Source organism: Ranitomeya imitator, chromosome 4 (genome assembly GCF_032444005.1).
Source record: "Ranitomeya imitator isolate aRanImi1 chromosome 4, aRanImi1.pri, whole genome shotgun sequence".
NCBI classification, from domain to species: Eukaryota; Metazoa; Chordata; class Amphibia; order Anura; family Dendrobatidae; genus Ranitomeya; species Ranitomeya imitator.
In genome coordinates, this window is record NC_091285.1 from 484,175,167 (window position 1) to 484,197,734 (window position 22,568).

Genomic DNA, 22,568 nt, shown 5'->3' on the forward strand with positions numbered 1-22,568 from the left:
TGTAAGAATCTGGTGGATCTCATACACAGTACATGGTCAGTTGATTCTGCCACGGTTGCAAGGTTTGGCTGACAGGTTTTTAAGGGGAACCTGTCAGTCGATTCATACTACCAAAACCACGGGCAGCATCACTCAGACTGCAAACAGGGAAGTTTATCTCTGCAATCCTGGGACGTTTCAGAGAGAATAGTTTGAAGAGCTGGATGGGTAATTTAGTAAGAGAAAGGACTAATCTGTGGGCTTTTCACTCCATGTCTGTGGGCTTCTCACTCCATGTCTCAAGATCAGGGGTGGGCAATTTATTTTCCCGAGGGGCCAGATGAAAGACCATGACTGTTGTGGAGGCCGAACCAATAGCATGAAAATAATTCTACTCAATATTAATTAATATTAATTGTATCACTTAATATTGAGCAGAATTAAGTATGCTGACACCCCCTATATATCTTTAAACCCTCCACAGCCCCTTAAATACAGCATGAGCCCCACACAGCCTCCCCATATACAGCATGAGACCAGCCTCTCATCTCTCCTCAGCAGCCTCCCCTCTTCTCACCAGCCTCTCACATCCTCCCATCACCAGCCTCCCCTCTCCTCAGCAGCCTCCCCTCACTAGCCTCTCATCTCCTCTCCTCAGCAGCCTCCCCTCACCAGCCTCTCATCTCTCCTGAGCAGCCTCCCCTCACCAGCCTCTCATCTCCTCTCCTCAGCAGCCTCCCCTCACCAGCCTCTCATCTCCTCAGCAGCCTCCCCTCACCAGCCTCTCATCTCCTCTCCTTTCCAGCCTCTCCTCTCCTTTCCAGACTCTCCTCTCCTTTCCAGCCTCTCCTCTCCTTTCCAGCCTCTCATCTCCTCTCCTTTCCAGCCTCTCATCTCCTTTCCAGCCTCTCATCTCCTTTCCAGCCTCTCATCTCCTTTCCAGCCTCTCATCTCCTTTCCAGCCTCTCATCTCCTCTCCAGCCTCTCATCTCCTCTCCAGCCTCTCATCTCCTCTCCAGCCTCTCATCTCCTTTCCAGCCTCTTCTCTCCAGCCTTTCCTCTCCTTTCCAGCCTCTCCTCTCCTTTCCAGCATCTCCTCTCCTTTCCAGCCTCTCTCCTTTCCAGCCTCTCCTCTCCAGTCTTTCCTCTCCTTTCCAGCCTCTCCTTTCCAGCCTCTCATCTCCTCTCCAGCCTCTCATCTCCTCTCCAGCCTCTCATCTCCTCTCCAGCCTCTCATCTCCTCTCCAGCCTCTCATCTCCTCTCTCCAGCCTCTCCTCTCCTTTCCAGCCTCTCATCTCCTCTCCTTACCAGCCTCTCATCTCCTCTCCTTTCCAGCCTCTCCTCTCCTTTCCAGCCTCTCATCTCCTTTCCAGCTTCTCATCTCCTTTCCAGCGTCTCATCTCCTTTCCAGCCTCTCATCTCCTTTCCAGCCTCTCCTCTCCAGCCTCTCCTCTCCTTTCCAGCCTCTCCTCTCCTTTCCAGCCTCTCCTCTCCTTTCCAGCCTCTCCTCTCCAGTCTCTCCTCTCCTTTCCAGCCTCTCCTCTCCTTTCCAGCCTCTCATCTCCTCTCCAGCCTCTCATATCCTCTCCAGCCTCTCATCTCCTCTCCAGCCTCTCCTCTCCTTTCCAGCCTCTCCTCTCCTTTCCAGCCTCTCATCTCCTCTCCAGCCTCTCATATCCTCTCCAGCCTCTCATCTCCTCTCCTCTCCAGCCTCTCCTCTCCTTTCCAGCCTCTCATCTCCTCTCCTTACCAGCCTCTCATCTCCTCTCCTTACCAGCCTCTCATCTCCTCTCCTTACCAGCCTCTCATCGCCTCTCCTCTCCTTTCCAGCCTCTCCTCTCCAGCCTCTCCTCTCCAGCCTCTCATTTCCTCTCCTTACCAGCCTCTCATCTCCTCTCCTTTCCAGCCTCTCATCTCCTCTCCTTACCAGCCTCTCATCGCCTCTCCTCTCCAGCCTCTCCTCTCCTGCCTCTTATTTCCTCTCCTTACCAGCCTCTCATCTCTCCTTTCCAGCCTCTCCTCTCCTGCCTCTCCTCTCCTTACCAGCCTCTCATCGCCTCTCCTCTCCTTTCCAGCCTCTCCTCTCCAGCCTCTCCTCTCCTGCCTCTCATTTCCTCTCCTTACCAGCCTCTCATCTCCTCTCCTTTCCAGCCTCTCCTCTCCTTTCCAGCCTCTCCTCTCCTGCCTCTCATCTCCTTACCAGCCTCTCATCTCCTCTCCTTTCTAGCCTCTCATCTCCTTTCCAGCCTCTCCTCTCCTGCCTCTCATCTCCTTTCCAGCCTCTCCTCTCCTTACCAGCCTCTCATCTCCTCTCCAGCCTCTCCTCTCCTTACCAGCCTCTTATCCCCTCCCCTTAGCAGCCTCCCCTCTCCTCACTCACATCAGCAGCCTCCCCTCTCCTCACTCACTCACATCAGCAGCCTCCCCTCTCCTCACTCACTCACATCAGCAGACTCCCGTCTCCTCTCTCACCTCACTCCTCTCTGCAGCTTCCTGTGAGTCCTCACACACTGCCCGCCTCCTCTCCCTGCTCACCACCGACTTCAGTATCTTCTCCCACAAACATTACCTGCTTCTCGGCAGTCTGCTCCAGTGCTCTTACAGTAAGAAGAGCGCTCAACGTGTCACATGACCGGCGTCAGGAGGAACATGATGCACTTGGGCTGCTGCTGCTTAAAGGTACAGCACCCATTTCTGCCCCATACAGTAGTCAGGGCAGCAATGCCCTGATGGCGGCCTTGCGCCCGAGACCCCCTCCCCCCGCAGCAGCTGGGACTGAGGTGGGTGGGCGGGGGGACCCCCGGTTTTAAAAAAAATAATAAAAAAAATAAATTTAAACTTGCTCAGGTGCCGCCCCCCTGCATTGTCCCCGCCCTAGGCACGTGCCCTCAAGTGCCTAGTGGCAAATACGGCCCTGTCTGGTCATACCACATCTCCTGGGCAGGGGAGGAAGCAAAAGAGGATACAGACATCACAGCAGGGGATCACAGCTGATTCTTTCTGTGAGGTAAAATATTTCCCTGCCTGGTTTTATAAAATCTTTTACCTCAAAGAAAGAATCAGCTGTGATCCCATGTTGTCCTGTCTGTCCAGGAGATGTGGTATGATCAGACCATGGTCTGATATGGCCATTACATAGTACACAGCAGGAGCACATTTATATGATTATCTTGGCACAGGAACATTTTATTGAAACACATCCAGTTGTGGAAATTATTATTCAAATATTTATTGACTTAAAATGTTAATTAAAATTAACTTTGCTCGTGGGGACAACCCTTTTAAGTTCCTCCGAATACAGTTCTACATGACTGTAATATCACCATATTTTAGGCAGCAGCGACACCACCCCATAGTTCATCACAGGCCTCATTCACATATCCGAATTTCTCACATACGAGAAAAAAAGTGACCAATTATTTTGATCAGTGTGGTCTGAGCATCATCAGTTTTTCTCATAGATGGAGTGAAAAAAACAAAAAACATTCCCCACTGTCTCCTTTCTGAAAGTCTGTGAAAATCGGATCGCTCTTGGATATCATCCGAATGTTGTCAATTCTATCTTATTTTCTTCATTGACCCATAGACTTGCATTACTGACTTTGATCCAGCCCTCAGATCAATATCGGACAGGTATTCTAAAAAACAACGGAAGTCTGAATGAGGCCTTATGTGGCGGGTGCCTTAGTAGTGCTGCATAGTGGTGCGGGGTGGTATGGTTGTGTAGACCTGGCCTGTGGGTGATTTTCCTCTGTGATCTGCTCCTGTTTTTGTCGAGAACTCGGAAGTGTCCGTACATTCGTGTGGCAGCCGCTTTATGCGAAGGCCTCTCTATAAGAACTCGTTCCGCTTCTGACTGAGGTAATCCTCGTTCCTATGGCTCTACAATATCTGGAAAATGGCTGTGACTACGATGTAATTATCACTCCGTCTGGATATTCGCCTTCATCTGACTGCGGTGTTCTTCATTTTGCTTGCTAGGCATTTGCATAGAATTCATTGAACGGCCACCCTTGACACTGAGCTCCTTGCCAACGCCAGCGTGTTGCTATGCGACATAATGGCACAGGATATTAAGGGCATTATCTTTGGAGCTCGCTGCTCTCTAAGGAATACATTGTTTATCTAACACTAAAATAACTAGGTAATTGCAAAGTAGTAACATCCAGTAACAGTCTGTATCAATGAACTCTCGTGTGAGCGCAGGCAATTACTGGAGACCCTGGCTGACATCCCACCGGAGCCATTATTTTCTCCATATGTCCTAAGTATCAGAAATTGTGATAGGGTTGGGATTTTGGAGTGTTAAAACCTGTTATGATTATTCATTTTTGCACTTGTAAATTCTAGGTCACGTCACTTTTCTTTTTTTACAATATGCTTTTATTAGTGTTGCTGTGCAAAGCTAAAGTTACCATAGAATATTATGGGTGCTAGGTGTGATCATTGTGACGCAGAGCCCGAATTTGGATGTGGAGTGACTTTTTCGTTTTCTTCTAGTAGAATACTTTAACTTACGTTCCTTCGATTTTTCAAGTTTTTCATGCTGCATATTTTTTTTTTCAAAATGCATGTGATTTATCTGACTTAATGGTTGCAGAAAATCTCCAACATCATAAACTCGCCAAAAAGCTCATTATGGGAAAGTAGCCCAAGGATATGTGCACATGATGACATTCTCAGGCGGATTCCACCTTAAAAAGAAAAGTGCTCAATAAATATGAAAATTAATGAGCATATGGACTGCAATGAAAAAAAACGACTTGTTCTGTCTTTTGTAGCTTTATATGTTAAAAAAATAAATAAAAAAATCAGCCAGTGGCAAAGCCGCCGCCAAAAAATGACGAAGAAGATGCTTTAGGAATCCCCCCTACCCTCCTAGTCCTCCCCTCGCGGTCCTCATCGCTGTTCAATGACTGCAAAGCATGGATGTATGAATCTGGCCTTATGTTACCATGTCCTTTATATAGCGTTAATAATGTTTATTACACATATGGCAGGTATTTGGTCAGTATTTTATATCTGTATTAGGCTTCATTCACATGTCACTTTTTTTTCAAATATGAGAAAAACTGACCCAGAGTTGTCATCTCATCAGTGATTCCAGTATTTCATCAGAGTTTGATTTGAATTTGGTCAATTTAATCAGTTTCTCTCGTGCATGAAAAAATAAAAAAAAAAGTTAGGAGAACGAGTAACGAACGATCTTTGGCTGCGCGATCTGCATTGCGGCCTAAGTCACGCTGCGTCCCCCTTATTAAACTGGTTCAAAAGCAAATAAGTCTATGGCAGTGGTATGAATTACAACTCCGATTTCTAAGCAGTGAGAGGAGATTTGTAGGCGGTGTTCACATTCATTCTGACTCTTAATATGTACCAAAATCTGTATATACAGCCCGGTGTTATTAATCTACACTTTGGGCTTGCTCGGACTTGAGTGATTTTTCTCTTACCAAAAAAATAAATAAAAAAGACTGATTTTTTTTCATCAGCATTTGGTCACTTTCTGTCTTTACCTTCTGTGTTTTACCAATCTTTTTTGCACGCAAAAACAAATTACTGGAGGTATTTCCTAGCGATAAGATCATCAGTGTGTTATCTGAGTTTTTCATAGACCCATAGACTTCAACGGGATATTTTGATCTGTGACTCGGATCAAAATTTTACATGACTTTGTTGATTTTTTTTTTTATATTTAGGTTCTGATCCATGAAGACCGTCAATTTTTCACGTCGGTCTTAATGAGGGGGTGTGTACGCACCCGATTAATTAAGATGCGCACCTGAAAAGTGGCGTGCACCCCGGCAAAAATCGTACTGGAGTAAGGTCACATATGTAAGGTACGCCACCACAGCTCATCATGATGTAGACGAACTGTAGCATCACTTCCCTGTTTCGTCAATTTTGGCAGAGATGGATCAAACTGTTGTAAAAACGATAAAAGTCACAACATTTTTGCCTAACCTGGCATCGCGTAAAAATTATGTGACTAAACAAAGTTTCTTTTAACCCAGATTTCTGTTGCATAATATAATGGGTGCACGTTTAATCCATAAAGAAACACGTGAAATATAAATGTCTGATGCTTTAGATGTTAGCTTTAAAAACAGATGAAAAATAATCACCAAATCCAGTTAGGTCTAGAAATATTGGACAGTGACAGAATCTTCGTAATTTGGGCTCTTCATGCCGCTATTTTGGATGGAAAATGAAACCACTGAGCTGCTATTTTAGTGTAGACTCTCTGGTTTAATTAAAGGTTTGAACAAAAATTTCCGGTGAAACGTTTAGGAATTTCAACCATTTTTCTACAAAGACTCCTCGTTTCAGGGGGTGTAAAGTAATTGAACAAATAAACTTCATCATAAATAAAGTGTTAATTTTGAATTCTTTGTAGAGAATTAATTGCAGGCAATGACTGCCTGAAGTCTGGAAGCCATGGATGTCACCAAACTTTGGATCAACTCTTTTGTGATGCTTTGCCAGGTCTTTACTGCAGCTGATTTCAGTTGTTGCTGATCTTTCTGCCTTAAAGGGGTATTCCCATCTCGAAGATCCTATCCCAGTATTTAGTAGATGTAATACTAATATTAGCAATCTATGTAACACTGGTGGGTGTGGACCCACGGCGCCACAGGCCGGGCTTACCCTGATGAGGCGTACTGCCAAGTATTCAGTAGAGCCTCTGATGGTCAGAGACACGGGTATGAGGTGCAGGTGGACAGAGACAAAGATGTCATCAGACAATCCGAGTTCAGGGCAGGCAGCACAAGTTCAGGAGGGGAGAGGTCAGGATAAACGGGTAGGCAAGCCGGGTCAGAAAACAGGTGAGACATTACAAGACGGCACCGTACGGTGTGCTTTGGATCATGAGCCGTTCCCAGCCTGCTCTATACCTTCTTCTTCCCATCATTCTGGTGCAGGTTGATCTTCATTTCATCAGTCAAAGGAATGCTTTTCCAGATCTGGCCTGGCTTACTTAGATGTTTTTTGGCAAAGTCTAATCTGGTCTTTCTATTTTTTAGGCCGCAGCCACATGATCAGCATTTGTAAACCAAAACCAGGAGTGGAACAATTTGAGGAAAAGTATAATAGAAACATATGCACCACTTCTACATTTTTCACCCACTCCTGTTTTAGCTTACAAATACTGATATGAAATACTGAACGTGTGAACGTGACCTAAAGCTGATTAATGGTTTGCCCCTTGTAGTGAACCCTCTGTATTTGCTCTCATGAAGTATTCTCGGCTGGGTTCACACTGCGTTGTGTGAACCCATTTAACGGACTACGTTACACCGCGGCATAACGCGGTGTAACGTAGTCCGTTAACGCCGCCATTACATGCAATGGCGAACGCATCGCTAGCGCACGCTCACATTGGGCGTGCACTAGCGATGTGCCGTCATTGAATGACGGACCCGAGACGCGGGCTGCAGCGTTTCCGGGTCCGTCACTGCTAGCACAGATGGAGCTAGCAGATGCTCCATCTGCGCTAGCGCAGTGCCAAAGTCGGCACTTGCGTTAGTGCAGTCCGTTTAACGGATTTGTTGAACGGACTGCACAACGCAAGTGTGAACCTAGCCTTATGGTAGTCTTAGACACTGAAACACCTTTTTGCTGGCGAGTGTTCTTCACTTGGGTGGATGTTGTGAAGGGGTTTTTCTTTACCATGAGAAAGATTCTATGATCATCCCCTACTGTTGTCTTCCTTGGATGTTCAGGCCTTTTTGAGTCCCCAAACTCACCAGTGCACTTTTTTTCCCCGCAGAATGTACCAAACTGTTGATTTGTCCGTTCCTAAAAAATTATGCTATCTCTGATAGATTTCTTTTTCTTTTTTTTCAGCCTAATGATGGTCTGTTTCACTTCCAATGAGAGTTCAATTGATTTATTGTGGTGGGTTCACAGCAATAGCTCTTCCATATGCAAATGCCACAACTTAATCCCTATACATGAGAAAAAGACCAATTTTCATCAGTGTGTCAGTTTTTATCATCAGTCTTTTTCCCGTATGCAAAATGAAAAATTTACAAAGCTTCTCCTGCCTTTGCAATGATAAAAACATATGGATAGCAATACGTGTAATGTCTGATAATAATGAACCCACAGACTTGTGACTAATTTCACACAGTATATCAATTAATCAAATTGCAGACATGACTGGCTCCGTGTGGTGGCATAGTGGTTGAGAGCAGGAGGTGCCCACTATTTACATGCACTACACTGGTTCATAATTAGGACTAGACTCAGGGCCACCATCAGGGCATTACTGCTCTTGCTGGCATATTTGGCCCAGTCCCCCTCCTCTATTGCTGTGCAGGACCAACTTCCTGTTCTGCAATTGGAGCCACAAGCCAATCACAGACAGGCAGCTGATGTCTGCACGCACATCGCCGGTGAATGATGTCACTGTCATGCGCCGGCGCGTCCGTGCCGCAAATGGTTGAGGAACAGGATGCCACTGGACCGCGGCCAGGTAAGGAAAATCTTTTTGTACTGAAATCCACAATATAGGGGGACATATGGGGCCTGGATGAGAGGACATATGAGGGGAGCAGGATAAGAGGAAATATGGGGTGGGGGCAAGATGAAGACATATGGGGCCAGGATGAGCGGACATATGTGGGGCATGATGAGAGGACATATATGGAGGAAGGATGGAGACATATGAGGGAGGCAAGATGGGAGGACATATGGGGCCAGGATGCAGACAAGTAGGGCCATGTGAGGACATATGGGAGCAAGACAGACACATGGGGTAAGGAATGAGACACATGGGGGCGAGGATGGGGGACATTATTTCAGAAAGATGCCAGGATGTAGGACATTATTACTGTAAGGGATAATTAAGGGATATTATTACTGCTCTGATGTATTTTATCTTTGAGGTTTCTGTTTTCAGTGACGAGGGGAGGGGGGCTGTTACTGTCACTTTTTTTCTTCATTTGGCGTAGTGTAGAAGTTGAGGAAAAATTGGGGAATGTGCTCTAGATAACTTATTTTCTGCACAGATTAGTGATGGTGGTCTACACTGGATGAAGACGCAAAGCAAAGATGAATATCTTCAATTAGAGATGTCACTGGTAAGTCAGTGTGTAACTTAAACACCTAAACTGTACACCATATACAGAGCTCCTGTGTATAATATCACTGTGATCCCTGTATTTCCTGTACACTAACATTATATACAGAGCTCCTGTGTATAATGTCAATGGTGATCATTGTATTACCTGTACACAGACACTATATACAGAGCTCCCATATATGTCACTGGTGATCGCTGTATTACCTGTACACTATATGCTATATACAGAGCTTCTGTGTATAATGTCACCGGTGATCCCTGTATTACCTGTAGACTTCCACCATATACCGAGCTCCTGTGTATAATGTCACTGGTGATAACTGTATTACCTGTACACTGACACTATATACAGAGCTCCTGTGTATAATGTCACCGGTGATCACTGTATTACCTGTAGACTGACACTAGATACAGAGCTCCTGTGTATAATGTCACTGGTGATCCCTGTATTACCTGTACACTTCCACTATATACCGAGCTCCTGTGTATAATGTCACGATGATCACTGTATTACCTGTACACAGACACTACATACAGAGGTCCTGTGTATAATGTCAATGTTGTGCTGTATTACCTGTACACACTAATACTATATACAGAGCTCCTGTGTATAATGTCACCTGTGATCAGTGTATTACCTGTATATTATACACTATATACGGAGCTCCTGTGTATAATGTCACTGGTGATCCCTGTATTATCTGTACACTGACACTATATACAGAGCTCCTGTGTATAATGTCATGATGATCACTGTATTACCTGTACACTGACACTATATACAGAGCTCCTGTGTATAATGTCACTGGTGATCACTATATTACCTGTACACTATATACAGAGCTACTGTGTATAATGTCACTGGTGATCCCTTTACCTGTACACTGACACTATATACAGAGCTCATATGTGTAATGTCACTGGTGATCACTGTATTACTTGTACACTGACACTACATAGAGCTCCTGTGTATAATGTCACCGGTGATCACTGTATTATGTGTACACTGATACTATATACTGCAGGGGTGTCAAACTGCATTCCTTGAGGGCTGCAGTTAATGTTTTCGGGATTTCCTTGTACTGCACAGGTGATAATTTAATCACCAACTCATTATTTGTGTAGGTGATTAAATTATCACCTGTGCAGTACAAGGAAATCCTGAAAACATGACCTGTTTGCAGCCCTCGAGGAATGCAGTTTGACACCCCTGATATACTGTATGCCATATACAGAGGTCCTGTGTATAATGGAACTTATAATATTAGTATTGTGTTTTTTTTTATTAATGATCAGTATTGTAGTATTTGGTCATTGTGTAGTGGTAATATGTGATCTGGTCATGGTGTGGTGGTATTTTTCTAGGTGGCAGCCCTGACTAGACTAGTGCATCAGTGTGAAAAGTACCTGAGTGCACGAGCACATGGAGGAAACATTAGATCCTTTTGCTCTCTGTTTTGTGCTCATATAGCACACAACCAAATACATTTGTGTGAACGTACCCATGGGCTTGTTTCCCCTTTGCATTTTTGCCAGGTTTTTGCTGCAGAAAAAAAGTTTTACAGTACCAGCATTGTGAATTAAATTTCTGAAATCTTATGCATATGCTGCTTATTTTTCTATGGGGACTTGAAGCACCAAAGCAGGTTGTTTTTTTTGTTTTTTTCAAATCGACAACATGTCAATTTTATCATTATTTTTTACCCATTCAACAAAATGCAGAAAAAAAAACTGCATAAAAAAACATTTAAAACATGCATATTTTATGCTTTAATCCTGTCAATGCTGATTTTTGTTGTAGAAAAATCAGCTGCAAACACTTGGCCACATAGCTTATGGGTGATTTTGATCCATGACTCAGATAGAAAAAAAAAAAAGGACATGTATCAGCTTTTTTTTTTGCGGATACATGGTTGACAAAAAAACATGGAAATATGAACACGGTCATCATAGTCTACTATGAAATATGCAAATAGCTGCTTCAGATTGAAAGAGGACTGGAATTGTAGCGCCACCTATTGGATATAGCAATACCAATGTTAATATTGACCCTTTTAGGCTATGTGCCCACATTGCGGATTGGTGTGTGGATTTTTCCGCACCGTTTTTGAAAAATCCGCAGGTAAAACGCAGTGCGTTTCACCTGCGGATTTACTGCGGATTTCCTGCATTTTTGGGGGCGGATTTCACCTGCAGTTTTACACCTGTGGATTCCTATTGAGGAGCAGATGTAAACCGCTGTGGAATCCGCACAAAGAATTGACATGTTGCGGAAAATACAACGCAGCATTTCCGCGCGGTGTTTTACGCACCATGTGCACAGCAGATTTTGTTTTCCATAGGGTTACATGGTACTGTAGACCGCATGGAAAACTGCTGCAAATCCGCAGGCAAATCGGCAACGTTTGCACATAGCCTTACAAGCCTTGGATTCTGGATTCTGGATTCTCTGGGGGGGGGCTCTCTGGCTCCTGGATTCTCTGGGGGGGGGCTCTCTGGATTCTTTTGGGGGGGGCTCCCAGGATTCTGGATTATCTGGAGGGGGGGTGGCTCCCTGGATTCCCGATTCTCTGGAGGGGGGTGGCTCCCTGGATTCTGGATTCTCTGGGGGGGCGTGGCTCCCTGGATTCTGAATTCTCTGGGGGGTGTGGCTCCCTAGATTCCGGATTCTCGGGGTGGGGGGCGTGGCTCCCTGGATTCCCAATTCTCTGGAGGGGGGGTGGCTCCCTGGATTCTGGATTCTCTGGGGGGCGTGGCTCCCTGGATTCTGAATTCTCTGGGGGGTGTGGCTCCCTAGATTCCGGATTCTCGGGGTGGGGGGCGTGGCTCCCTGGATTCCCGATTCTCTGGGGGGCTTGGCTATCTGGATTCTCAGGGGGTGCGTGTCTGTAGGCCACCTTGCAATTATTATCTTCTGTGCCCCCCTTAGCAAAGACCATACAACATAGGTCCACACCTCTGGAACTGTATGGTGGATTTATGAAAAAAATAAAATTTCACAGAAAAAAAAAAAAAAAGAAATACTGAGGGATTAATAAATAGAACAATTTCACAGAAAACAACCCCTAATACTAAAAATATCTTTATTAACAGTAATTAAAAACAACAAAGAACAACAAGAAAACACTTGAAAATAGAAAAAGAACCTAGGGAGGTGCCTGTCCCTAATAGCCTAACACTTCTCAGTACCCTACCTACCAGCGGAGGTTGGCACCCTAATCCTGCGCAGTGGCGCCCCCGCTCAACGTCGACTGTCCCTTCTAGTCTATCAGACTCTATTAAGAAGGGAAATAGAAAAATGTAGTGAAATGTGGAGGGTGTGGATATCAAGATAAATACTGTCCCTCAAAATCACCCTACCTACCAGCGGGGTTGGCACCCTAGACCTGCGCAATGGCGCCCCCACTCCTCGACGGCTGTACCAATATAACTGGCCCTAGCAGAAAAATTTCCGACCCTAGTGATGGTAGGGTACTGAAAGATGTGAGAACCAAGTGAACCAGGAGAAAAAAGAGAAAAAAAAAAAAAGAGGGTATAATAACCCCCCCAAAAAATAGATAATGTTAGGATAACACCCAAAATGTTGGCTATATTAAATCTACAATAAATGGCCTTCCACTATAGAAGATATTCAGCCACAATACTTACTCTCAATACCAATCCTCCAAAATTGGTTTGGAGTGGAAAGAGATGGAGCCGAAAAAAAAAACACACCTCAAAACGGGGGTCTAAGGCTGGAGTCACACTAGCGAGTTTTACGGACGTATGAGTGCAGAAAATACGTCCGTAAAACACGCCTAACAAACGTCTCAATTATTCTCTATGCCCTTGCTCCCATCTGCCGTATTTTACTGATCAGTATTATACGGCTTTCTACGGCCGTAGAAAATCGCAGCATGCTGCGTTTGTCACCGTATTGCGCAAAAAAAAACGCCAGTGAAAGTCTATGGAAGCCCCAAAAATACGGATTACACACGGACCAGCAGTGTGACTTGCGAGAAATACACAGCGGTGTTAGAAAAACCGGCAATTCAGTGCGGTGTACAGTAAAAATCACACTGACAGCTTCCAGTAGAATAGGTAGAATAAATGTGTACACATAGAATAGGTATATATATATATATATATATCTATATATATATATATATAGATATATATATATATAGATATATAGATATATATATATATATATATATATATATACATAGAAAAAAATTGGAACAGCATCCAGTATTACCTCAAAGTGTGCAACGCTTTCCTGACCACTGAACCAGCGATCTCCAAACATAAGAGCAAAAAAAGGAAAACAGCACAAAAAATAACTGAAGAAAAAAGTGAATTTTAATGCCTGAACGGCGTGGCGTCGCCACACCGTTCAGGCATTAAAATTCACTTTTTTCTTCAGTTATTTTTTGTGCTGTTTTCCTTTTTTTGCTTATATATACATATATATATATATATATATATATATATATCAGTGAGACACATATATGTATATATATTATTACTTCATACAGCGCTAGATAGCTTTAAAGCCGGTAATTCAATTACCGGCTTTTGCTTTCTCCTTCCTAAACCCGACATGATTTGAGACATGGTTTACATACAGTAAACCATCTCATATCACCTTTTTTTTTTGCATATTCCACACTACTAATGTCAGTAGTGTGTCTATGCAAAATTTGGCCGTTCTAGCTCTTAAATTAAAGGGTTAAATGGCGGAAAAAATTGGCGTGGGCTCCCGCGCAATTTTCTCCGCCAGAGTAGTAAAGCCAGTGACTGAGGGCAGATATTAATAGCCTGGAGAGGGTCCACGGTTATTGCCCCCCCCCCCCCCGGCTAAAAACACCTGCCCCCAGCCACCCCAGAAAAGGCACATCTGGAAGATGCGCCTATTCTGGCACTTGGCCACTCACTTCCCATTCCCGTGTAGCGGTGGGATATGGGGTAATGAAGGGTTAATGCCACCTTGCTATTGTAAGGTGACATTAAACCAGATTAATAATGGAGAGGCGTCAATTATGACACCTATCCATTATTAATCCAGCAAAAAACGTCGGGAGCAAAACACGCTACATGTAACGTTTTTTGCTCCTGACGGACCGCTTTTTCCGACCGCGCATGCGCGGCCGGAACTCCGCCCCCACCTCCCGCACCTTACAATGGGGCAGCGGATGCGCCGGAGAAATGCATCCGCTGCCTCCATTGTGCAATGCGCTAAACGCTAGCGTCGGAATCTCTTCCCGACGCATTGCGACGGGGAGATTCCGACGCTAGTGTGAAAGTAGCCTTAGACCCCCGTTTTGAGGTGTGGTTTTTTTTTTCGGCTCCCTCTCTCTCCACTCCAAACCAATTTTGGAGGAGTGGTATTGAGAGTAAGTATTGTGGCTGAATATCTTCTATAGTGGAAGGCCATTTATTGTAGATTTAATATAGCCAACATTTTGGGTGTTATCCTAACATTATCTATTTTTTGGGGGGGTTGTTATACCCTCTTTTTTTTTTTTTTCTTCTTTCTCCTGGTTCACTTGGTTCTCACATCTTTCAGTACCCTACCATCACTAGGGTCGGAAATTTTTCTGCTAGGGCCAGTTATATTGGTACAGCCGTCGAGGAGTGGGGGCGCCATTGCGCAGGTCTAGGGTGCCAACCCCCGCTGGTAGGTAGGGTGATTTTGAGGGACAGTATTTATCTTGATATCCACACCCTACACATTTCACTACATTTTTCTATTTCCCTTCTTAATAGAGTCTTAATAGACTAGAAGGGACAGTCGACGTTGAGCGGGGGCGCCACTGCGCAGGATTAGGGTGCCAACCTCCGCTGGTAGGTAGGGTACTGAGAAGTGTTAGGCTATTAGGGACAGGCACCTCTCTATGAAAAAAATAAAGGAGCAGCAGGAATTCAATAAGGACAAAAACTGCCTTCTTTTGCAGGTCATCTTAGTGGGGGCGATAGCAGAGTCAAGTCTCCTGCGAGTAAAGAAAGAAAAAGGTTTTAAAAATAGGAAAAAAAAAGTTTAAATTGCCCAATTTTTTTTATACAAAAATAATAAATAAACCTATTAGGTATCATCACATTTGTAAATGAAAGATCTATCAAAATATATTATTTAACCCTTCGGGTAAACCCTGTGAAGCGAAACAGGAATGTCAGTTTTGCCATTTTTAAGTCAACGCACCTCCACAATAAAATGCAAAGAGGGATCAAAGCTTTGCATCAACCCAAAATTATTCCCATGAAAATTACAGATCAGCATGAAGAAAGTCTCACCGCACATCCACTGAAGAGTGAGGAAAAAACTACTAATAATAATAATAATCACATGGAAATATTTATAGATTTCTACAACAGTCTGAATTTATAATATTTGAAAATAAAATAAAAACCACTACCCCGGATTGGCCTGGCTGTAACTGTACGGACCTGAAGAATTATGTCCCCAGGTCATTACTACATATACTAAACAATGGAGGATTTTGTTTATTTTTTTATTTTACATTTTCAGCTCACTTGGATTTTTTTCTGTTTTTCTTGTCTTGCAAAACACACAAAAAAGTTATAGCTCCGGGAAGGAGAGTTATAAATGAAATAGTGCCCAGCTGCGAAGGGGTTAACGGCATGCCAATCTCATACATAAACCTCAAAAACGACAAAAAAGCGGAGCGTCCCACCACGGATGGAAGGGGTTAATAATGGCCCGTCACCCGCGATACAGGAGAGCTGTCACTTTCCCCCATCAGGAGGACATCGCTATAATAACGAGGTGCAGGGAATGCCGGGACTTGTAGTTCTGTGACTGGAGAGACCGGAAGTGCAGCACAGGATGTTGTCTGTTGTCAATGGTGACCAGCGACCAGCGTGGTGGCGAAGATGCCGATCACCGTGCGGGACCACAGCTGGCAGCAGACGGAGAAGGAGATCTACATCTCGGTGCCGCTGAAGGGAGCGGCCGCCGGCGCCTGCAGCGTCCTGTGCACGGAGCACTACGTCAAGGTGATGGGGGGCACGCTGCCCGAGACCGGGGCGCGGTACACACGGCTGGCACTGACAGGCTCCGCCCCCATGGCATGGAATCGGTGCTGCCGCCAGTGGGAGCTGCCTGTCCCCTTAAAGGGCTTGGCTCATCTTCTTAAAGGTGGGGGGAATTGAATCGTGCAAACAAGCAACTGTGCAAGTCACCTCTTCTAGAAAACTGTCTCTGTTCTCAGAAACAGGGATTTAGGTTTACAGCTTGTTACCTAGGTTACCAGTTTCTGCTGCACTCTCTGAAAGGTGGCCAACCACTGCCTCAATCACCCAGAGGTGGCCGGCCTCTGCCGCAATTGTTCAGAGGTGGCCGGCCTCTGCCGCAATTGTTCAGAGGTGGCCGGCCTCTGCCGCAATTGTTCAGAGGTGGCCGGCCTCTGCCGCAATTGTTCAAAGGTGGCCGGCCTCTGCCGCGATGACCCAGAGATGGCCGGCCGCTGCTGCAATGACCCAGAGGTGGCCGGCCTCTGCTGCAATCGTTCAGAGGTGACCGGCCTCTGCCGCAATCGTTCTCAGAAACAGGGATTTAGGTTTACAGCTTGTTACCTAGGTTACCAGTTTCTGCTGCAATCTCTGAAAGATGGCCAACCGCTGCCTCAATCACCCAGAGGTGGCCAGCCTCTGCCGCAATGACCCAGAGGTGGCCGGCCTCTGCCACAATTGTTCAGAGGTGGCCGGCCTCTGCCGCAATTGTTCAGAGGTGGCCGGCCTCTGCCGCAATTGTTCAGAGGTGGCCGCAGTTGTTCAGTGGTGGCCGGCCTCTGCCGCAATCGTTCAGTGGTGGCCGGCCTCTGCTGCGATGACCCATAGGTGGCCGGCCGCTGCTGCAATGACCCAGAGGTGGCCGGCCGCTGCTGCAATGACCCAGAGGTGGCCGGCCTCTGCCGCAATCGTTCAGAGATGGCCGGCCTCTGCTGCAATGACCCAGAGGTGGCCGGCCGCTGCTGCAATGACCCAGAGGTGGCCGGCCTCTGCTGCAATGACCCAGAGGTGGCCAACCGCTGCCGAAATGACCCAGAGGTGGCCGGCCTCTGCTGCAATGACCCAGAGGTGGCCAACCGCTGCCGAAATGACCCAGAGGTGGCCGGCCTCTGCCGCAATCGTTCAGAGATGGCCGGCCTCTGCTGCAATGACCCAGAGGTGGCCAACCGCTGCCGAAATGACCCAGAGGTGGCTGGCCTCTGCCGCAATCGTTCAGAGATGGCCGGCCTCTGCCGCAATGACCCAGAGGTGGCCGGCTGCTGCCGCAATCGCCCAGAGGTGGCCAATCGCTGAGAGCAGCACTTCCATGCTCTTTTCTATAGAGTTTGCAGGCGCTGCCCTGTATCCCCCCATCCCCCGTGCAGCAGAGGTATTGTCGTCTCTGCCTGCAGTCCGCCCAATAGCGGAGCTGGACTCATCTCATCCCTGCAGTGGTTCAGGCAGCTCTGATTGGCTGACAGGTTCCCTTTAAAGAAAACTCGTTGTGTCCAAAAAATAGTTTTTTACCTTACAAAATCCTGAAGCTGCCGACATTCTGCCATTGCTTTCTGTTTTTCATTTTACTCATCGGTTTCGGGGATATGCTTCTTTTTTTTTTTTTTTTTGCAAAGTATGTTTGTAATCCAAGAGGACGTTTCAGAAGAGTTTTCTCTGGGGCTTGTAGTTCTCCCCTGTATGACGCTGCACAGTCACCACCCACAAACATCTGAGACAGCAGGATCTTCGAGATCTCCCTGTTCCTTCAAGATCACTCTGTAAGAAAACTACCATGAGCGCAGGACACAAGGTCACGCTGTTCGACCATTCTGAGCCCATGCCTCATAGAGGGGAGGACTACAAGCCCCAGAGAAAATTCTTCTGAAGCGCCCTCTCGGACAACAAGCATACTTAGGGAAAATCGTGCTAATCACCGCAATGGATGCGGAGAGCGGCGGCAGGTTCAGGGCAGCACATTCAGGGCAGCACAAGGACTTTGGTAAGGTCATTACCCATTTTTTGGTGGGTACGTGACGGGTCCTCTTCAAGGGTCAGTAAAGCCGGGTATGTTTAGCACAAGGGGAAACCTGATCAGTCTGTACTTGGACTGTGACATTAAAAAAGTCATGTCTCAATGCAGAAAAGTGTTTTTAATCAATTATAAGACGTAACATCGTCCATCTCACCACTGTGCTCTTCACTTGTAGAATGGAAGTGAATGCCCAAAACAGAAAAGAAAATAACGGAGGAAATGTTTTGTTACACAATTCCCATACGAAAAGTCTTGGAAAATAAATATGGCTGTCCAACCAAGAATTTATTTATATAAATGCCACTGAAAGGGCTGACGATCCCCAACGCTTCACTTCGCTCCGATGGTCTTAGTATCTGCTCAGCGGGAAGTGTCGGAATCCGAAGTAGCACAGAATCAATGACGCAGGCGGTGGAGATCTGCTCCATACACTGGGGGTGTCAGCTGTTGGACCCCCGCTGATCTGATATTGTTGACCTATCCTAAGGTGAGGTCATCGTTATCATAATAGCGGAAAACCCCTTTAAAAATATACAAAGATGTGGTCGTCAAAGGCCAAATAGGATTTATCTTTAGGGCATTAGAGGACCGGTCACCAGGTGAAAAGTGCTTATTTCCAGTTCACCACCTGATAGCACACTGGAGGACGTCCTTCTTATCCTTGATGGGACAGGAAACACGAGAGGTTAAAAGGACCCTCCCCCTACCACCCTTCAGTGTTTTTCCTGTCCCATCAGGGATAGGAACGGACGAGAGGATCTACCGTTCTGTGCGGGGGGATGTGGATCGGGGGGCTCGGCCTCACCCTTCCCTCCATGAGACACCCGCTGGCTGACACCCGCCCGAGGGTCCCTCGGCCTACCAGTGTAGCGCTGCTCCTGGTTTGGGGATCGCATCTCCCTGGCAGGGGCTCTCGATCTCTCCGTCCCGTCCCCTGGTGCGCGCGATCCCAGCGGCGGCCTCTGCAGATGCCGGCGTCTCCATGCGGCCGCTGGGGGAACCCGATCATTGCCGCACCTTCCTCTCTTTCCGGCCGCGCGTCACTTCCGGTTTGCGGCTGAGGGGGATGGACGGCGTCTCTGCAACAGGAAGTGCAGGGAAAAGAGCGCTGGAGAGCTGGTTTTGAACATGAGGAACAGAATAAAAAGGTATGGTGCAGGGGCAGTAGCGATCTCTAGAGCATCATGGAGGACGCAGCTAGAGCAGAGGGGCAGGAGTCGGCAGCGCTAGTAAGTAGGGAAGCCCTGTGTAAAAAAAAAAAAAAAAAAAAAAAAAAAGGAACGCTAGTGCTTGCTATATATATATATTTTTTCATAGGCAGCCTCCTTGTCCGAGAAATCGGTAAAGAAGCCCGGTAGGAATAAGAAGTGTCCTATCTGTGCGGTTAAGCTAAAAGATTCCTGGCAGAAACCCCTATGTGAAGCATGTACCTGCAAAGTCATAGGAGAGGAACAGGCGTCTCTTATGTCTAATATGAGAGCCATGATAAGGGAGGAAGTTCAGGCTTCAGTCTCAAGTCTGGTGTTAGGTTGAACAATTTAATAAAATGTTCACTTCACTTAAGTTGCCTACTCCTGGCCTAATGGATATTGATCAGGTGCGCACCAAAGAAATAAACATATAACAACACACAGTCATATGTAAACTCTTCATGATCAATCTATGGCCCAGCTGCAAGGGAAAAAGAGACAGACAAGACACAGATTTATATATCCCCTGTAAGGGGGCTCGGTTAGCTCTAAAATGGGAGTGATCGGATGCATTCCATTGGTTAGTGGGTTGGGCAATGAGCAAGTCCATGGGTGGATCCATGAGGTCATCAGGGTGGGTTGGTCCATGAGGTCATCAAGGTGGGCGTCACTGTGGGTGGATCCATGAGGTCACCAGGGTGGGCGTCATCTTGGATACCAGCCAGGCAGCCACATGGCTCTGATACAGGAAATGGCAGCCATCTTTAGTGTCTTACTTTCATCTAAAAAAACTTATGTAAGATCAAACAATACACGTTATGGGTCGCTTCTCTCAATCTCTTATGTCTTGGGGTTAATTAAGTATTTGATCTTATGGCTCTCCTCAACACTGGTACTCCCTCAAGTCTCACCTTCACCTTCGGAGAGGCCGAGGGTCGATTACTTTTCCGAAGACTCGTCATCCTGTGGGTTGGAGGTAGAGGAGGAAGATGAGAGTAGAGATCCCCCGGAGAAAGGGAGAAGATATTTGTTCTCCGCCACAGACACGGGAGAACTGTTGGAAGCAGTGCGGCATACCATGCAGATCGAGGAGCCTCAGCCATCTTGTTCTGTTCAAGATGAAATGTTTGGGGGCTTGCGCTCACAGACCTCTAAAGTCTTCCCTGTAAACTCCCATATCAGATCAATGATTCTGGAAGAATGGGAGGAAGCCGAAAAAAGACTGACTATCCCTAAGGACTTCAGACTTCGCTTGCCATTTGATCCAGATGAAGTCAAAGAGTGGGTCGATATACCAAAGATAGACATACCTTTGGCTAAAGTATCCAGAAGGACGGCGATTCCTTTTGAAGACTCTTCCAATTTAAAAGAGCCCATGGACAGGAAGGCAGACGGCCTTCTAAAAAGGGCCTGGGAAAGTTCTTCGGCGATCATTGGGGCTAATATTGCAGCGACATCAGTGGCCCGCTCCATGGACCTTTGGTTAGATGATCTTCAAGATCAACTGGTAGCCAAAACTCCCAAAGAAATTATCCTGAAATCCCTACCTTTGCTAAAATTAGCAACTACCTTCTTGGCAGACGCATCTGCAGAGTCTGTTAGGTTCGCGGCTAGGGGTCAATCTCTATCTAATGCAGCCCGTAGAGCTATTTGGCTTAAGAGCTGGTCGGGGGACATGCATTCTAAAAATAAATTATGTTCTATACCCTTTTCCGGGGGCAGGGTCTTCGGACCGGTCCTCGACGATATTTTAGAGAAAGCCGCAGATGTAAAGAAAGGTTTTCCGGAAGAAAAGCCTAAAAAATTCCAGCCCTTTCGGAGACCCCGTTATAGTCAAAAACCCGATTATAGGGGTAAGGGAAAACAGGGTAGATGGAGCTACCAGAAAGGAGGGGATAACAGGCCTAAAAATAAGGAAGCGAGCTACTCGGGACCAGGGTCTAGCTTCCGCAGGAAATGACGCCATCAGAGTAGGGGGTCGTCTGACAGGATTCCTGGGAGGATGGAGGGAGATTACAACAAGTCCATGGGATTGCATTCCAGGGGTACAAAATAGAATTTACATCCCTTCCTCCCGAAAGATTCCTGGTGTCCAGCTCCCATCTAAAATTATCATCCCCCATGTGGTCAGATATTCAAGACCTTTTAAAAATGGCGGCTATTGTTCCGGTACCCCCTCGGGAGGAGTGCAGGGGTCACTACTCCAATCTCTTCTCGATAAAAAAACCATCGGGAGAATCGAGAACGATTATAAATTTGAAACATCTGAACAATTGGGTCCTTTACAAAAGGTTCAAGATGGAGTTGATTCGGTCTACCATCCCTCTGTTGGGAAAAGACATGGTAATGTGCACTCTAGACTTAAAGAGTGCATATTACCATGTACCCATTTATCTAAGTCATCAGAAGTTCCTGCGGTTCGCGGTAAACTTGGAAGGAAAGATCTACCATTTCCAATTTCGCTGTCTCCCCTTCGGCCTGGCTTCCGCTCCCAGGGTTTTTACAAAACTTATGGTGGAATTAGTCGCTTTCCTGAGGAATCAGGATATAATGGTGATTCCCTACTTAGACGACTTCTTAATAGCGGCAGACTCAGAAGTCCAGCTCAGGATCAACTGTCAGTCCCTCATCTCAACACTAAAGAATCTGGGATGGATTATAAATTGGGAGAAATCAGATCTAATCCCAAAACCCAGAATAAAATTCTTGGGAGTCATGCTCGATTCGCAAGCAAGAATGTCCTTTCTTCCAGAAGACAGGCTAAAGGGCATAATAAAGAAGATCCGTCACTTTTCTCGAGGCCGAAATACGATCAGAGACGGGATGAAAGTACAAGGTCTGATGACGGCCTGTATCCCTTGCGTAAGATGGAGCCAGTTTCATTCTCGACAGCTTCAGAGGGGAGTTCTGAGGAGCTGGAACAGAAGGCAGATCTCACTGAACCGGACCCTGAGCCTTACTCCGCAGGTCAAAAGATCTCTGGTGTGGTGGACTCTTCCCAGAAACCTCCGACTGGGGATGCCATGGCTTCAAACACCAAGCGTATCAGTTACAACAGATGCCAGTCAGCTCGGTTGGGGAGGTCATGTACAGGGAAGATATTTTCAAGGTCGCTGGGAAAAGGAAGACAGCAACCAGTCATCGAACCACAGAGAACTACAGGCGGTTTGGGAGGTCTTAACGGCGGCGCAGCATCTGCTGCAGAACAAACACGTGAAGGTCTTCTCAGACAACACGACAACGGTAGCCTTCCTGCGGCATCAAGGGGGTCCAAGACATCTGGTGTTACAG

At 46.3% G+C, this 22,568-nt stretch overlaps 1 protein-coding gene across 1 annotated transcript in view; it reads left to right on the top strand.

The window, feature by feature from the left end:
- Positions 1-15,911: 15,911 nt before the first annotated feature.
- The window catches only part of DNAAF4 (dynein axonemal assembly factor 4), a 74,567-nt gene continuing 67,910 nt past the window's right edge, over positions 15,912-22,568 (top strand). The window contains exon 1 of the mRNA XM_069762122.1: positions 15,912-16,064. Within this exon, the coding sequence (XP_069618223.1) occupies positions 15,942-16,064 (123 nt within the window). The 5' untranslated portion in view covers positions 15,912-15,941. The remainder of the gene's footprint in view (positions 16,065-22,568) is intronic.